Raw genomic sequence first — 17,575 nt, 5'->3', positions numbered from 1 at the left:
CAGGCGCGGGAGCAAGGGGCAGGGCGTCCCTCCCCGGACCTCGCAGTGTGGCCCTGCCCGGGGCCTCCAGCTCGCGCCAGCGGCATCCGCGTGCCCCCACCCTCCGCTTCGGGCGCCACGGCCCAGGAGGCAGGGTGTGCAGGCGGTGCCAGGCCGCTGCCCACGGACGTCTGGGCCCCCGTGGCAGGAGCTCGGGCCTGGCGCTGAGACCCGAATGGGACCGGCTGCAGAGCCTAGGCCTATGGGGCTAGGCCGCAAGGCTGCAGCGGCCTCATCCACACCAGCCCAAAGCCGCTGTCGCCCTCTGAGCACAGAGGCGGCCCCCGGGAGGGGTCGGCAGCGTGCTGCGGGGATCAGCCTCCTGCTTGGCCCCAGTGCAGGGGCTGTGGCCGCAGCCGGTGAGCCTCACCCCGCGGCCTGCCATGGTCCTGCCTGCTGGGGTGATGAAGGACCGGGCCAGAAGCGTGCCCAGGGACCCGCTCACAAAAGGCCGAGACGTCGCTGTCGCAGTTAATGTGTCTTTATTATTAATGGGGCAGCTCCTCCCTTGACAGGCGCTAGTTACAGGTGTGCGGATGGCGATGGCGAGGAGGAGCCGGAGTCCGGGTGGTGCGATGCAGAGGAGCCCGGGCGCTGCGCGGACAACATTCAGCAGCGAGGAGCTGGGCGCGCGAGTCGCCCGTTCAATACAGTTAAGACGCGGTCACTTGGGTTGTTAGTTTAAGTGTTTGGTTCCTATGACACGGAGCGTGACGCGTGGGCGTCCACATGCAGAACAAGCAGAAGCGCAGCTTACATGTTCTCCCTACTGCAGTGTCACGGCAGGCCAGGGGCTGGGCCGGGGCACCTCTGCCTGCTGCCGCGGCCAGGCCAGAGCAGGGCAGGGGCAGCATCCTGGACCCTGGGGGCGAGGGGCAGCTGAAGGCAGGGCAGCTGGCTACAAAACTACAAAAGTGGGACGGGGTCCTGGGGCTGGTGCGAGGCCAGGGACGCTCCACGCGAGCGCACGTCCTGGAGGCTGCCGGTGCCCCGCACCCTCCCCCCTCAGTGCTTCAAGTTTGAGGTTGAGAAACATTCATCCGTGGGTCGCTCTAGAGTTAGTGCATTAGCGCTTCTGCCTAGGCACGCAGCGGGGGGACACGGGGTCAGGGAGGAGGGGGCGCGCCCCTCTGGCCCCAGCGTGGCTGGGCCTGTGTCCAGGCACCTGGGGCAGCGGCCAGCCAATCACAGGCTGTGGGTGGACGGACGGGGGACGGAAGGACTCGGTGAAGGACACCAGCGAAAGCCCAAGGGAAGCATGGAGGCCAGTGGTGACAGGGGGAGTGGGCATGTCACTGCCGGCCTGTGATCGGCTACCATAACTGACATTCGTATGTACTGACCCAATCAGCTTATAGAGAACAAAAACAGGCTCTCCCGGCCAACGCGCTCTGGACAGAGGACCGACAAAGAACCGCCCGTGACACTGCTGGGGCGCCAGGCTGCCAGCCACGGCCCTGCCCCTGCAGGCAGCATGCAATGGCCCCGGGCTGCCCGCACATACGTGGCCCAGCCCCTGTGGCCATGCCACCATCATGGCTGCATCTGGGTGGCCATGCCAACGCCCCTGCAAGCACCGCAGCAGCACATACATGAACGTGTCACAGCTGTGTGGAATGCAGCCAAAAACCAAAATAAATACATAATTTAGGCAGCAAACTAAACCATCCCAGATGCACTTCTGTCCTGGCAGGGCCGGGCGCCACGGCAGCAGGATGCAGGCAAGGGGGTTGGCTGGGACAGTAGCAGGGGTACGGCCCGGCGGACCAACTTAGCCATATTCTGCCCCCTCCGTCCTGGGCCATGTGGGCACCCTCCTGCCAGTGCTCGGCCCCCCTCATCCGCCCACGCCCTGCGCAGGGCATGGGCCCCTGGAGGGAGTGGCGTGGCCCTGCCCCTTGGAGGGCAGTGGTGCCTGTGACCACACAGGGCAGTGGCAGGCCCATGGCACCATGGCAAGAGCATGAGCTGGGGGGCAAGCGCAGCCTGACTCTACCTGCCCTTGACCCCAGTGGGGTTGGGTGGTGTTTCCCAGTGGCCGGGGCTGGGGGAGTCACTGCCGCCCACCCCTCACCCCCTGCAGCTGGGGGGGAGGGGGCTGCTGCCTGGTCAGGGCTCTGCTGCCCCTGCGAGACCGGTGCCAGCCCCAGCAGCACCATGACCGGCGGGTGGTAGCCAGAGCCTTCCTTCAGGAGATGCAGCCCCCCCTGCCTCCCCACGCGTGGCCTGCCCGCTCCCTGGCTCATCTCCCACCCCTGCAAGGCCTGTGGCTGCGGACACTGGGGTTTGTGCGTCTGGAGGCCGGGGGACAGCACCATCCAGCCCTGCCTGCCCCACCGCGCCGCAAGCTCAGGACAGCGGGGCAGCAGCATACACTTTGTGCCAATGCCGGCTCAGTCGTCCCGCAGCACCGCAGCTGCAGGGAGGGAGGGAGGGAATCGGCCGCATGCAGCAGCTCGGGTAGAGCCTGTGGGTCCAGAGCCCAGGCCAAGCCCACCAGGGCCAAGGGTTCATGTCCCAATGCCCCGGGAGGTGGTGGAGCGCCCGCGTGTCAGGCTGTCCTGGACCTTGCTGGCAGCTGCAGGGCGTCACTGGCCGTCACCATCTCCTCGCTCCACCTGTTCTGCATCGGACAGTTCTCAGCCCACAGCTGCCCTCCTGCCTGTCCTCATGCTGCAGCCTCATGGCAGGCCAAGGTGGGGGGGAAGAAGCCAGTGCCGTGACCCCAGGGCAGGGTGGCGCAGGGTGGGGTGGCGAGGATGTGGGCGAGGAAAGCACTTGCAGCATGAAGGCAGCCACGTTATTCTACAGCGACTGTACAGGCAGCAAAATCCACCCAGGAGGGGAAGGTGCCCCGGCCTCCTCCTGCCCCGGCACAGTGCACCTCAGCCCAGGCTGGGCAGAGCCCGTGCTCCTCACGCAGAGCCCCAGCACCACGCTGTGCAGGTGCCCACTCTCCCGGTCCACAGGACCACGCAGGGACGGCGCCGGTAGGGCTGGGCGGCAGGCGGTGTCTGAGTGCGGCGATGGAGACGGGGCGATGGATGAGCGTGGCGTGACCGGGCAGCTAGAACTCGATCTTGCAGGCGGGGAAGGACTCGTCCTGCATCACCACGGTGCTGCTGCTGGCCAACACCATGATGTTCAGCTCCTGCTGCTTCTCATGGGTCTGCTGGTACCACTCCCGTGTCACCTCTGTGTCATGTGTTGGGATCAGGGTTACCTGGAGGGACAGAAGAGGCAACTGATGGCCCTGCACCCAACTGGTGGCATCAGCAGGCCCTGGCACACCCCGAGTGCCCCATGGCCGCAACTGCCCTCCTCCTCCCTGGCCCTGGCCCTGGCCCTGGCCCTGGCCCCGGCCAGGCTGCTTCGCCCAGCCCCGCACACTGCCGGGCGGTCTTTGCTCCTTTGTAGTGCCCTGCGCAGCCAGGCCTGGCCCAGGCGAGGCCCGTCTGCGCTGCAGTACAAGTAACAATGCACAGCACCATCTGTGAGCAAAAGCGGCCGGGTTGAGCTGGGCTGAGGACGGCGCTGACTGGTAGGAAAGGAGCAGGCAACCTCAGCTCCTGGATGGGCTCAAGCGCTGGCTCAGGAAGAAGGTAGCAAGGCAGAATGTGCTGCCGCCTGCACCTGGGTTCACAGCACTGTGCAGGTGCAGGAGAGAGGGGAGCTGTCCACGTCACTGTCCACCTCCGCTGCCCTTGGCCTGCACTGCTGGTGACAGGATGAGGGGCTGGTACTGCTGCTCGGACCACGTGGTGCGAAGCCCCAGGCCCCTCTGACCAGTGCTGCTTGCATTAGACAAACTCGGAGAGGCACGTGCCCCCCGGAGCCCCACAGTGTGAGCAGCGCCCCTGGCCTGGCCTCATAGGGACTCACCTGCAGGTTCTCGCCCCACTGGGCCTTCCCCTCCAGCAGCGCATCCAGCACGGCCCGGCTGGGCTCCCCGTTGGCTGGGTCGTTCCCACTCACAACGTAGTACGAGGATCGGACGCGCTTGAAGAACTCCAGGTCTGTGTTCTTCCCACTGCAGTGGTTGGGGACATAGGCCAGGTCCACGTATACGGGTGGGCCTGGGGGCACCGACAAGCTGCTCTTGGGGCTGCTGGAAACTTTGGAAAAGAGAAACCAGAGGCTGAAGGTCCCTGGTGGAGTCACGGGCCAGGAGGGGCCGCAGCCGGCACTGCCTGCAAGCCTGCACCTGCCCCTGGTCCCCATGTGCTCATCACTTGCTGCCACTGCCTGTCTCGTCTCAGGCTTGCAGCACAACCTCAGGGGCAGGGGTGGGAGACCTCTGCGTGTGGGGCTGGGCAGTGCCAGCATGGACCAGGCTGAGGCAGGGGCTTCTTGTGGCTCAAACTACAAGTCATCCCAGCCCTTGGCCTCCAGGCAGGCACGCAGCATGTGGCAGAAAGCCACCTTGGTTTCTCCCCAAAAATCTCTGCCCTGTGACACTGTGATTTAAATCTCTGTGCTGTGACCATTCAATCAGGATGGGCCCAGCACACAGGGGACCACACCCTCAGCCTGTCTCTTTAGGGAACTGGAGCTGGCTGCATTTTTGAGGGAGGGGGGAAACCTGCTCCCTCTGCCTACGTGACTTGCATCACTTACCTGGGTAAGGGGTTTCTACCTGGGGAGCTGGGATCTGCCCGGTAACAGGTGATGCATTTCAGATTGGTTGGCTGACAGCCAACAGGGGCTGACCTCCGCTGGCCCAGGTGAATGAGGTCACAGGGGCTATATAAGTTAGGACGGGGAAGGAGGCGGTCTCTCCTCTCCGGCCATGAGGTGACGCAGCAGCCAGGCAGGGGACAGAGAAGCCTTAACATCTGAAACTGGCTCTCTCCCCCCAAACTCACGAGCTAGGAACCGCCTGCCTCCAAAGGGAAACTTCACCTGCCTTTGGAAGATGCTTGTGAGTAAGCTACTCAATCTGATTAGATATTTAGCTGGAAGTATCACAGATGCGTAATCAAAAGGCTACCACAGCCAGACTGTTTGCTCTTTAGGATTTCTAGATATTGCTCTATCCTGTACCCTAGTTTACCCTACCCCCTGTAATCAATAAAGTTCTCCTTTTTGACTGGTGTGGGAGACTTATTGAGGGGTGGGTCTAAATTATGCCTAAGAGACCCCTTAGGTCTGTGGACTAAGGGAGACTATACCTTTTTGCCCCTGGACTTGGGGAAGTACCCCAAGTGCCTGTACTGGGTTGAGTACCCGTGGGACTTTAGGCCTGTGTTACCCCAAGGACACAGGGCCGCGAGACAGTCCATTCTTGGGGTGGTGGCGGCACGTTACCCCCAGACTAGCGAGTGTGCTCCGGGAGAGGGGTCGGCCGGACATAAGGCGCCCCTAGGGAGGCATTCGGAGCCTGGAAGGTGGTCGGGCGCAGGGAGGTGGGTGGCTCAACGCAGGAGCACCCCCTACTGGCCCACCTCACGTGGTGGAAACAGTGGAGGGATATGAATACCCAGTTGTGTTCCTGAGGTGGGATCTCTGCACCCGCCACACAGCACAGGCATGCCACTGCTGGGAACCATGGAGGGTGCATTCCCATCTCATGCCCCAGACCTGGGAGAAGGGGCAGGGGAGCAGCCTGGGTAGCACCATACAGCAGCCCTTCCTGGCTGGGAAGAGGAACCCCACGAGGGTCCAGGCCAGCATGTCCTGCTGGCCAGGGCGCCACAAACGTGGTGCTCGGGGGACGCACCAGCTGACTGCACGTGCTGGTCCAGAAGAAAGCACCCCCCTCCTCTCACATCCCTTCCACATGAGCCCAAACCTGGGGCCTGGTGCTCTGCCGGCAGTGTGGCCAGACCATGTAGCTTGGGCAGGCTCCTGGCAGCCGTGCTGCATCTGGAGCCCTGCCATGCTGCTCACTGGTTTGTCTGGTTTTCAGCGCAGCTGCCCTGAGCCTTCAGGGGAGGCCTGCGCACCGCAAAGCACAAAAATTAAGTCAACACCCAGTCCCGTCTCAGCCCCAAGAGCAAAGCCTGAGTGCTGACCAGCCCACGGGAGACTCCTGCGTACATCACAGCCCCAGACCCAAGGGTTCAGATCCCTAGCCCAAGCCAGGGCCCTGGCTCCCCCTGCCCTGCGTGTAGGGGTGTTTGGCTCCCCAACTGCTGCCAGCCCTTTGGGCTCGGCCTGCTGCAGCCTCCCCGCGCCCTAGCCACCAGCACCACGGAGGCTGTGTAGCAAGCGCTGGGGTATGGCTGTGGTTGCCGTGTGGCCACAAGCATGTTCCCAAGGGGCGTCTTACCAGGGTTGGTTTTGAGGCCGTTCACGAGGCCCTTGCCCGGGTTGCTGTGGCTGCTGCGGGACACCTCGTCCTTCTCGTCCGTGTGCGAGGGCTGCGCGAGGGGGCTACGTGCCTTGGACGGCTTCTCCCCTCCCTCCTTCTCCTTCTTTGCTGTGGCAGCCTTTGGGGACCGGTCTGCAGGCTGCTTCACAGGCGTGGGCGATCGCTTTCCTTTGGCCTCAAGCTTGCGGGCAGGCGAGGATGGCTTCGGCTTGCTCAAGGGCTTTCTCGTGCCTTTGCTCTTCTCCTTCAGGTCCTTCTTGGCGAGCTTGTCAGCTCTGGTCATGTTCTGCTCCATGACCAGCATTTCCGGGTCCACCATGCAGACGTCTGGGTGTGGGGGGTGCGGGTGAGGATCCACCATAGGGGCCGGCTGGGGGTCGTGGCTGGGCCGCGTGCTGGCATGGTGAGATGTGCCCACGGTCTTGTCTACTGGGAGGAAATCTGCATCCTCATCCGAGTCCATGGCTGCATCGGCCGTGATAGACGGACACTCCTCAGTCTCGGGGGGGACATCGGAGTCGGACTGGGAGGTCCCGGAGTCACTCACTGAGGTGGGTGGGGTCTCCTCCACCATGGGGGCCTGTCCCTGGCTCCCGGTGGGGTGATGTGGCCTCCCCTTCACAGAGGGGTGCCCCTCATCCTGTGACAGGTCACTGTCCTCGGAGAGGTCGTGCGGGCTGGGGTTGATGAACGAGGGGGACAGCTCGCCCTTCCTCTGCTTGTACTCACACACCGAGAACTTCTGCCCGTAGTCGGAGCCGGCGCTCAGCCGCGGCTCCATCTCGTGGGAGGCGTCACCGTGGTCCCCCGTCCTGCCGCCCCTCTGTGCGTCTGGGAAGAAGGGCTGGAAACTGTGCTCTGGGGACGTCAGCGAGGATGGACGGCTCTGCCGCTCCCTGTCCTCATCCCCCGAGCACGGGGACAGGCTTCCACTGGCCTCAGGATGCCGCAGCACCTCGGCAGGGGGTGGCACACTGTGGAAGGCCTGGGGGCTCGTGCTCACCTCGGTGGGACCGTTGGCTGTGGCGGCGTCTCCCGGCCGAGGAGGAGGGAATGACGTCAGCACGTCCGGCAGTGAGGTCACGGCCGCGAGCTGGTCCGTGAAGGGTGACTGCTGCCCTGGGCTGGTGGTGCGGTGCGACCCCCGCGCGTCCACTCCAAGGCACTCGACACGGCACGGCAGCGTGCTGTCATCCATGTCGCATGGGGAGGGAGGGCCCCGCTCCTCGGCTGCAGCCAGCTCCTGGCTGCCCATCAACTGGGTCTTGGAGGAGTCTGCTGGCAGCAGTGGGGACACATCCCACAGGCTCCTGCGGTCAGGGTCCGTGGCCGTGCCAGCGTAGCCAGACAGCACATGGGAGTAGAAGCCTTCGGTGGCCGCGTGTATCACCGGTGTGGTGGCCTCCGAGGAGGCGTCCTCGGAGCAGCTGGGGGAGTCATCGCGGGGCTGCTGCAGGGAGGCCACCCCTCCGGCCGCAGACCCGGGGAGTGGCTGGTTGTCCTCGCACGGGCTCAGGGGTGAAAACCTGGTGAGGGAGGACTCCAAGCTGAGGGCAGCCTTGGAGACCTCCAGGTACTCGTGGCTCTGCTCCTGGTCGTGGGACGAAGCACTGGGGAGGCTCAGGGCGAGAGGCATGTCCACCCTGCAGCTCGCAGGCGACACCTCACGTCCCAGCGCGCCGCATGGCTCGGGCTTTTGTGCTGAGGAAAACCCAAATCCAGAGGATGAGAAATCAGCCCCTTTGCTCTGCAGGGGCAAGGCCACATCCTCCTCCTCCTCTTCCTCCTGCTCCCCTGAAGCAGCTGGCTTCAGGCAGGCATCTTTGCCATAGCCCTCAAATGCCAACTCCACCCTGGACAAGTGCGTGGCAGGAAAGGGGGGCTCCCTGCGGGGCACTCCTGCACCCTCTCTCTGCTGCGGAGACACCTGGCCGGAGCAGGACACGCGTGGTGCCCAGCCGTCCCTGCCCGGGCCTGGCAGAGGGCCATACCCCATGGCGTGGGGCTCCGCGGTGGCAACTGGCTGCCCAGGCCAGCGCTCGTCACTCTGTAGGGAGTCACAGGGTGAGGAGGCAGACGACGCTGGTGAGGCAGACGCCTGGTCCCGGTCACCTGGCGCCTGGGCCTTCTCCATCGCCGGGATGTCAGCATAGACGTCCTTCCCGCCGGCCGTGTCAGGGATGCGAGGGGGGCTGGGCAGCCGGGACTCCTTCTCGGAGCACTCCTTGGCTCCCTTCTCCAGCTCGGAGTCACTGGCGCTCTCCTCCCCCCTCCCCGCTTTCTCGTAGTAGACGTCTTTGGTCAGCGGCTCCTTCGGGGACGGCGCATGCTGCTCCCGGTGCAGGGAGAGGATGTTGTCATCGCAGGGAGCTGCGTGTGTGGTGGGCTTCTCGTGGCACAGGGCGTGGAGGAGGTCTGGCGGTGGGGCAGGCGCACGGCCCCCTGGAGAGGGTGGGCACGGCGCAGAGTCTGGTCTGTCCAGCCTGGCCGTCGCCCAGGCCAGCTCACCCAGGCCTCCTGGTGCATCTCTGGGCTTATCCGCCTCAGGCAGGGGGGAGCGCCGCTCGTGCACATCCGTGTACTCAAACGAGGAGTCCCCTCTGTCCCGGGGGGAGGTGGGAGAAGACAGCTCCTTCTCAGCAGGGGTGTACAGGCACGACTCCTCCTCCTTGGCAGAGATGTGGATCGGCAGCTCCCCCTGAGGGCCTGCTGGTTTTTTGGTCACCAAGGCTGCAAATGCGGGCTCTGGCCTGTCCTTATCCAGGCGCCCAAAGCTGGGCAGCCCCATGCCAGACACCACCACCTTCTCATAGACGTCTGCATAGTGGAAGGTCCTCTCATCCGGATACGGCGTTGGCTCCCTTTCCTCCTGCTCTGGCCTCTTGGTGCCGTCGTCTCCTCTGGACTCAAAGGCCTCTTTCTCCAGAGAAAAGGGTCCCGAAGGGCTGGGAGAGGCCACAGGATGGTAGTCCACCTGGCTGAAGGAGAGTGTGTCCTCAGCATGGCCGACAACGTCGCCCCTTCCTCTGGGAGGTTCCTGCCCAGAGAGGGGCAGCCTGGGCTCGCCCGTCTCTGCCGCACTTCCCAGAGGCGAAGCGGCTCCATCCGCTGGGCCCGGTGACGCTGCCGCCTTCTGCTCTTTGCTTCCTTCCAGGTCGCGAGCGGCAGCAGAGGTGCCGTCGGCGTCTTGCTGCGCAGCTGGCAGCCACGTGGACTCGGGCACTTCCCGGGGCAGAGCATCAGCCTCGGTGGCCCCTGTAGGGACACTGGCCTGCGCAGCGGAGGTGCTCTGCCTGGTCACGGGCAGCTCCTCTGGCTCGGGGGTGGCTGTGCTCGCACAGGACGTGGCAGGCAGCGGGGAGCCCGTCAGGGCTCGGTCCAGCGACTTCGCGTACAGGTCCAGGACTGCTCTCTCCTCCTCGTCCAGGTAGGAGTAGTCTGCTTTGGCTGTGAGCCATGAGTCTTCCCTGCCTTGGGCTGTGCTTGCTGGCTTGGCCTGGCTCTCCTCCACAGAGACCGGCTGGGGTGATGCGGGTGCACCCGCTGCTCCCGATTTTTCAGGGAACGCAACCACAGCAGGGGCCATTTCCACTTGTGCTGCTTCCAGCGAGAGGCATTTGGCCTCCCTCAGCGCCAGGTCTGAGTCCACGCTGAAAGGCTCCACGTCGGCTCTCGGTGGCGCTGGTCTGTCATCTTCCGTGCACCAGAAATCTTTTTCCTTCTTCAGAAACAGCTCTGCTTTCCCCAAGTCCGTTTGTTCCTGGAAATGTCCATGGTCAGAGTCCCAAAGGGCCTGCTCTGCGTCTCCCAATGCGCCACGTGCTGGTGCCACGGGCTGATGGGTCTTTTCCTCCTCGGTCCCAGGCGGAGGTGGTCTTTCATAGTCTGGACCCTCATCTAAGAAAGTGCTCTCGCGTTCCTCCTCGTACTTGTGCTTGCGCGGTCCCCCTTGCAGCACCTCTGGAAACCACACCTTCCTCTCATAACTCACCTCTTTCAAATAGAGGTCTTCCATTTCTGGGGATCTCTCTTCTTCAGCTTCTCTCTCTTCCGGGAAGTGGTAGGATCTCACATCTTCTGAGAAGATACCCAGGGCCTCTCTACCCTGAGTGGGGCTGGGCTCTGCAATGCCCAAGACCTTCACATCAGGAGAGGTATCGTGAGAGGCGAGCCCTGAGGATTCGGCCCTGACTGGGCTCTTATCTCTTAAAGAAAACAACCTGGCATCGTCTGGAGAGATTTCGGCAGAGGAACCGTCTGCGGCCGAGGTATCCTTCCCAGGGCGCTGTCCCAGGAGAGGAGGGGATTTGGGCTCTTGTTTAAGGATGTCTGTGTCACAAGTTTCCAGTGGTTTGTCACTTCCGGCTGGGCTCTGTCCCACGAGGGGTGAGGCTCTGGCAGCATCTGGAAACGACTCTGTCATTGGTATGTCTACAATTTGTTCTTCAGCGGCGCTCTCTGCTGCGACGGCAAGAGATGTAGTGTCTTCTGGAGAGGTTTCTCGAAGGAAAATGTCTGGAGACGGCACCTTGCCAGGACTCTCTTCTGTGAGAGAAATCGATTTGGTGTCTTCTGGAGAAATGTCTTTAATGGAAACTGGGGGAGATTTATCTTTTTCTAAGCTGTCTCCCGAGAAAGACGACAGTTTTCCGTCTCCTGGAGACATTTCTTTAATAGAAATATCTGGAGATTTCTCTTTACTGGGGCTCCCTTCAGTAAAAGACAGGGATTTAGTGTCATCTGGGGAAGTCTCTCGAATGGAAACCTGGGGGGATTTGGCACTCTCAAGGCTGCTCTGCTCTGGGATGTGGGGCGCTGCCGCGGTTTCCGGAGAGAGTCCTTGGGAGGCAGCCGGCCCCGAGTCTGTGTATTTTGCGAATTTGAGCGAATCGTCTTCAAACTCCATCTCCCTGCCTGGCTCCGGGAGTGCGTCTGTGCTGGGGGTGGGTGGCTCGGGGAGGTCATCCTCGTCCCCGATCACAAGCGTCTCCTGCTTGTGGTACGAGAGCCAAGGCAGCTCTTCCCTGGCCACAGGCAGCTCCTCTGGTTTGTCTGTGGGAGACGCAGACTCCGCCGGCAGTGCCACGTCACTCTCCTCATCCAGCTCATCCTGCAGAACCGCCGGCTGCCCCTGCCCGGGGGCGCGCTGAGCGGCAGCTGCCTCATCTCTCAGTGGCTCAAACGTGTGCGCAGCCCCTTCTCCCGTGCAGGAGGCCAGCTCCTCTTCCTCCTTTACAGCCACATCTGCTCCCTTCTCAAAGAGCTCTGCTTCCACAGCGTCCAGCTTCTCCTCCACTGGGGACTGGTGGAAGGGTGTGTGCCCGGCGCTCGTAGGGCCGGACTGCGTTGGTGATGCCATCTTGACGGTGCTGTCGTCAGGGCTCATGCATCGCTCCTCAGCTTCCACAGAGCCTGAGTCCAGCTGGGACAGCCTTGCTTCCTCAGCGGGCAGAGGCAGCACAGGCGTCTGTGGCGCTTCCAGGGGGGCGTCAGTGGGGACATCGGTACCGCGTTCCTGTGGCGTGAACAGTGGGGCCCCATAGTGCCCATGGAGCTGCCCGGGCACCTCGATGTTGGGGGTCCCATCCTCCTCCTCGTCCTCCTCCTCCTCTGCCTCCTCATGCTGGCCCTTCTTCTGGGCCCCAAACCTTCTCTCTGCTTCTGCCAGGGCCTGGAAGTCTTCTGGCGGGGGAGACTTGAAGCACTTGTCCTCCTCCAGGGAGGAGGTCGGTGAGATGGTGCCGGCGGAGGGCACGTAATCCAGGCCCTGGGTGGCCTCCGTGCGGGAGGAGGGCATGCTGTTCACTGTGTCCAGGAGCAGGGAGCTCTTGCCCGTCTCCTCAGTCTGTGGCGCCGTGATGGAGGCGACCGACTGGTCTTCTGCAACAGACGTGGCGAAGGAGGAGAGCTTGTCGCACTCGGTGATGGATGTGGCGGAGGAGACGTGCTCCTCTTCTGCCAGCGGGGCCGCCACGATGTTGGTGGGGTATGCCAGGATCTCAGCTTCCTGCCCGGCATAGCCCTTGGCCGCCACATCGGGCACGGGCATGGCTGGGATGCCATGGACAGCTTCAAAGGAGCCCGGGCGATCGGGCACGGAGATGTCGTAGGCACTGACATCGTACTTCAGGTGCGGGATCCGCTCCTCCTGCTCATCGTGGATCTCCTCATCCGAGATGGTCTGCTCTGTCTCTGAGTAGCCGGGGATGGTCTCATCCTGGATGTAGGAGACGTGCTCCGCTGTGGCGCCTGGCGGTGCAGGCAGGCTGCTCACGAGCGCCGCCTCCTTTACCCCCTCTCTCTCCGGGAACGGGCTCCTCCTGCCCTGGTCCTCTGTGACCGAGGGTCTCGTGTCCTCCTTCCCACCCCGCGGCAGCTGATACAAGTCTTTGCCCCGTGTCACCCCTTCGGCCTGCATGTGCTGCTCTTCCATCTCTTCCAGCTCTGCCTTTTCTATCACATCCTCTCTCCTTTCCATCTCAGTCCCATCGCCTGCCTCTGGCCCCTGCAATGCCTTGGTGTCTGCCTGCCTCTGCTGCGTGTCCAGGGAGATGTGCTGCTCTTCCTCCCTCTCTTCCTCCATGCGGCTTGGAGCCCGCACGTCTCCAGATGCTGGCTGGTGGTGTGCCGGTGCTGGTGCCAAGGCTTGCTCCTCTCTTGCCCCTTTGCCAGGAACCTCTGGGAGGAACTGGGCACTCAGGAGCGTCTTGGCTTCCTCTCCCAGCTCTGCTATTTCATGAGGCTCCTCCACGGCCGCTCCTTCACCCTCAGACCTTGTGGCCTGTCCGAGCCCTAGACCCAGTCCAGGGACTGGCTTCTCCTCCCCTGGCAAGTCTCCTTCCCCATCCGTCGTGGGGATTCTCTCATCCGCAGCATCCAAGGGAATTGCCTGTTTTGAGATAGCCAGCCCTTCTCCAAGGCAGGTCAGCACGGCTGGCCCCGGGCCCCTCAGGGAAGCACCGGCATCAGGCATGGGCTGGGCTGGCTGCTCCTCCCCCGTCTCTTCCTGCTTCAGCTCCTCAAAGTCCTTGGTGAGGTCCTCGGGCGAGGACAGGACCAGCCTCTGCTTGGCCACATCAGTCCCCACTGGCCCCAGCTGAGCCAGCGCCTTCTGCACGGGCAACCTTTGCTCCACAGTCGCTTCCTTCTCTGGCTTGACCTTGATCTTCTCTGCCTTGACTCTGCCGGGGACTTTGGCCTTGTACAGTGTTTTCCGCACTTCTGGGGTAAATGGCTTCAGGTCCGGCTTAGGCACCTTCTTTGGCTCTGGTTTGGCCTCCTTCTTCTTCTCTTCCTTCTTGGAATCTTTCTTTTCCTCTTTCTTTCCCTCCTCTTTTTTCAAGTCCTTTTTCTCTTTCTTAATCTCCTTCTTCTCTTTGTCCTTCTTCTCCTCCAGCTTAGAAACCTTCTCCTTGAGGTGCTTCTTGCCCACCTTGTCCTTGGCCAGTTTCCTCTTCTCGGCTCTGAGGGCATCGCTTGACTCTGTCTTGATCTTCTCTGGCTTTGCAGGTTTCTCTGGTCCCTTCTCTGTGTGCTCTTTTGCTTTCTTCTCAGGCTTGGCCTCCTTCACCACCTCTGGCTTCATGTCCTTGGCCCCCTCCTCTACCACCTCTTCCTTCCTGACTTGCTTCACTGCAGCTGGTTTAGGGGAGGATTTCAGGCTCTCTTTGCTGTCCGTTCTTTGCTTGATCTTGGTCTGCTTCAGCGCTGGCGGTGGCATGCCAGAGGAGATGTCCTTCTGAGTGGCAACCGGGTACCTCAGGAAGTCCAGGTGCTTTAGCTTCTCAAGACCTTCCAGGATTTTGTTTTGGGGAGCGTTTCCAGGAAAGAGGACCCTGACGATTTTTTCTGTGGGGCTCGCGGGCAGCCACACCACCAGGGCTGTGATGGATGTCAGGTAAGGCACGGAGATCTCTCCCTCCTTCCCGTTGGCCAGGATGATGCCGGTCTTCGCCTTGCTGTTCCCTGCCCACTTCTGCATGAGGAACTGCATCTCCTTGCTGTCCTTGACAGGGTTCAGCACATACATGTCCAGCTTGCCCACGCCCATCTTGTGGAACAGAGTGATGGGCTCGATGGTGCTGCTGACCACGCGGTAGAGGGGCTCTGCCTTGATGCCCAGTTTGCTCAGGTACTGCAGCGTCAGGCAGGCCTCCTCGATGCTCCTCTTCACCTTCACGGACGACTCGGGCATCTTGAGCTTCTCAGGGACATTGAAGAAAACCACTCCGAGCTCCGGTGAGATGAGGTTCTTCATCCAGTCGCTGTAGTTGGTGGAGCCCTGGGACTGCTCCTCCTCCTGTTCCGCCACCTTCCTCTGCAGCAGCCCATTGATGCCTGGGAGGTTGTCAGCCCCGATGTGGGTCAGGAGGATGGAGTCGATCCTGTCCAGGTGCCGCACCAGCTTCCAGAAGCAGGACTTCCTGTCGGAGCCACCGTCCACGAGGATGTTAAACCCATTGACGGCAAAGAGCGCGGAGTCACCACGTCCACCCGGGAAGATGTAGCAGCAGGGCTTGGAAAGCTTCAGGAAGCCCCCAGAGGTAGGGGGCTCCAGCAGGTCAAACGGCGATGGTACGTCCACGGTCTCGGACACGTACTCAGCGAATTCAGAGACCCCGTCCATCTCCTGCAAGACCGGCTCTGGGTTCAGCCTCAGATGAAGGAGCTCCTGGAACCGTGGCTGCCCAAGGTTGCTCCAGTCGCCTTCTCCCACGCAGAGCACAGAGAGGGAGGCCTTGCTGCTGGGGTCAGCGTTGCTGAGAATCTGGGTGACCTGTGGGGAGAGACAGGGTGCCGTGAGCTCAGGGCAGGGCCAGGGCCCAGCCAGTCCCAAAGGAATAAACAGGTCGACCTAACCCCTGAGGCTGCAGGCAATGGGCCCACCCAGGAGGGTACTGGCAGTGCCTGGTAGGGGCTGCAGGGCAGGGAGAGAGTGAGGGGCACTGGCAGCACCTGCAGGTGGGGTCAGGTCGGGGGTGAGGGGCAGAGGCTGCGGGGCAGGAGCGCGGGGCGCCAGCTGCACCAACACTGCTGTCTGGAAATCAGCCTCTCCCAGGGACCCAACGTGTCGCTCAGAAGAGAGATGGTTGCTCTGCTAGTCTGCTGTCAGGCAGGAGGCAGGGCAGGATGGCACCATAGAGACTGGTGCATTCAGAGGCAGGAGCTTTTGTAGCCTTCTGGCAAACCACCAGATGAAGCAGCTGAAGCCTGAGAAAGCAAGGGCCTCTGAATGAGTTAGTCTATGAGGTTATCCCTGCCCTGCTTTCTGGTCATGCCAAAGCTGAAGCATGGAAGTCAGCAGATGCTTTGGGAAGCGTGAGCTGGTGGGTTTGGGTGCCCGAGCCCTGGGGTGGGCAGGGCCCTGGTGTGCATACAATTCAGAGTCACCTCTCCCCTGACCAGGGGTGGATGCAGCCCCCACACAAGCTCCAGCCCTGCCCGGTCTGTGCTGGGGCCAGGCCCCAGGCCCCTTCCCCGCTCACCTGCGGATCCTCAAGGATCTCGGCAAATCTCTGGTAGCTGAAGGTCCCGGCCTGCAGGATGAGGTCTCCCTCCTGGTCGGAGCTCTGCCCGCACAGGATCAGCAGCTTGTGGGCAGACGGATCACACACCAGCGAGCGCACCTGTTGCCGGAAGCAGAACGCCGTCACCCCCGTGGAGCCGCCCCGGGCCCTGCACCCGCACCAGGCCCAGCCCCTGCGAGGCGGCAGCACGTGCTCTGGCTGGCCTGGCTCAGCTCCCAGCTGGGTCCTCCCTGTCCGTACAGGCTGAGCCTGTGTGGAGGCTAGGGGGGACTATGCGCACAATTCCCCAAGGCCTCAGAAACCCCCCTCCAAGCCAGCCCCCCGCCCCTGCTCCCAGCTTCTCTTGGGCCAGGAGACAGCAGAGGCCAGGCAGGCTGGCTGGGAGGTCAGGCTGGGGGAAGAGGGTGGTCTGGGCACAGAGCTGCCAGCTGAAGACTCAGTCTGTTCCTAAAGGGTTAATGCGCAGGATCCGCCGCCGGGAGCATGCTCCTCCGCCCCGGCGTGCCCAGCACCATCCCCATCACCAGCAGCAGCACAGGAATATCAGCACGGGATGGCATGGGTTGTCCAGTGCAGACTGGCCCTGCCGCCCACCGGTGCCCGGCCTCACCTCTGACACAACGCTCTCCACATTGGGGTTCACCAGGATCACGGTCTCCAGGGAATCGCTCCGGTGGTGCAGGGTCCTTTGGCCTGGGGAGAGATGCAGGGCTTAGGTGGCAGCAGGAGCCTGTGGCCAGCGCCAGCCCCTTGGGGTTTTACCCCACTGCGCGTGGCACGGCACAGCCCATCCCATCCCATCCCTCTGGCTTCAAGGCCTCATGCCAGCTTCAAGGGTGATGTAAGATTTGGCTTCTGACAGCCAGAGCCAACCCCTCAGGGGCAGCCTGTGCTCTGGCCCAGCCCTGCGCCCCCCGCTGCAGCTCATGCGATCCCCTCACTGCCTGCAAAATGCTGGGACAGCGCTGCATGGCAGCACCACCCTGTCCACATGCCGCTCCCCCCACAATGCAGCTGCCAGGGACATGGCACTTGGGAACTGCCCGTTGTGGCACAGTGACCGGCTCACACCATGCCCGACACCCGCCCTGGGTCTCATCACTGCTGCCCCAGGAGCCCTTTACATGCCAGGCTTGTCCATCCAGGACCCAGTTGGGCTGGTCCTTGGTGAATGATACAGTGCGTGGGGGCAGGGGGCAGGACAAGGAAAGGCTGGGCTGGAGGAAGTGGGAGACCAGGAGGGCACCCCCACCCACCCCGCGACATGGGACTAGGGGCACTGTAGGCTTCCTCCCTGGGCCGGGCCTGACGAGCGCGTCTGGGGAGGCACTGGCTTGCTGCCGGCTCCCCCAGCTGGGCTGCGTCTGGCTGGAGCAGCTCAGGCCTCTCCTGTGGGCGCTGGCCTGGCTCTGCCATCTGACCCCGCGGCGCGGTCGCTGTGCCCTGCAGCCAGGTGTGGACAAAGGAGTCTGACACGTACCAGGGACCCGGGTCCGACCCAGCCGAGGCTCCTGAGGCTCTGATCCCAAACCCCCTGGGCTCAGCATGTGGCTGGAGCTCCTGGTCCCCAAAACTGTGCCTTCCCAAGCAGCCGGCACCTGACCCCCCAGCCCATAGGGCCCAAGTTAGCTGGGGCACCCACAACTTAGCTGTGGGTCCTGGCTGGCAGGGGGCTGAGCCTATCCTGCACGGAGGG

General features: G+C 62.9%; 1 protein-coding gene across 2 annotated transcripts in view; it reads right to left on the bottom strand.

Annotated features, from left to right (window-relative positions):
* Positions 1-3,036: 3,036 nt before the first annotated feature.
* MAP1A (microtubule associated protein 1A) overlaps positions 3,037-17,575 on the bottom strand; it is a 75,006-nt gene continuing 60,467 nt past the window's right edge. For both annotated transcript variants that reach the window (XM_019503867.1, XM_019503868.1), the window contains exons 2-6: positions 16,490-16,572; positions 15,838-15,978; positions 6,311-15,128; positions 3,922-4,154; positions 3,037-3,262 (exon numbers count right to left, since the gene is read on the bottom strand). In XM_019503867.1, coding sequence (XP_019359412.1) covers positions 3,107-3,262; positions 3,922-4,154; positions 6,311-14,978 — 9,057 coding nt within the window. In that variant the 5' untranslated portion in view covers positions 14,979-15,128; positions 15,838-15,978; positions 16,490-16,572 and the 3' untranslated portion in view covers positions 3,037-3,106. The remainder of the gene's footprint in view (positions 3,263-3,921; positions 4,155-6,310; positions 15,129-15,837; positions 15,979-16,489; positions 16,573-17,575) is intronic.

This window comes from Gavialis gangeticus, unplaced genomic scaffold (genome assembly GCF_001723915.1).
Source record: "Gavialis gangeticus isolate Ggan-Ray unplaced genomic scaffold, GavGan_comp1, whole genome shotgun sequence".
Classification (NCBI taxonomy): domain Eukaryota; kingdom Metazoa; phylum Chordata; order Crocodylia; family Gavialidae; genus Gavialis; species Gavialis gangeticus.
Note: the sequence above shows the minus strand (reverse complement) of the source record. Positions and strands in the feature narration are given on the sequence as shown.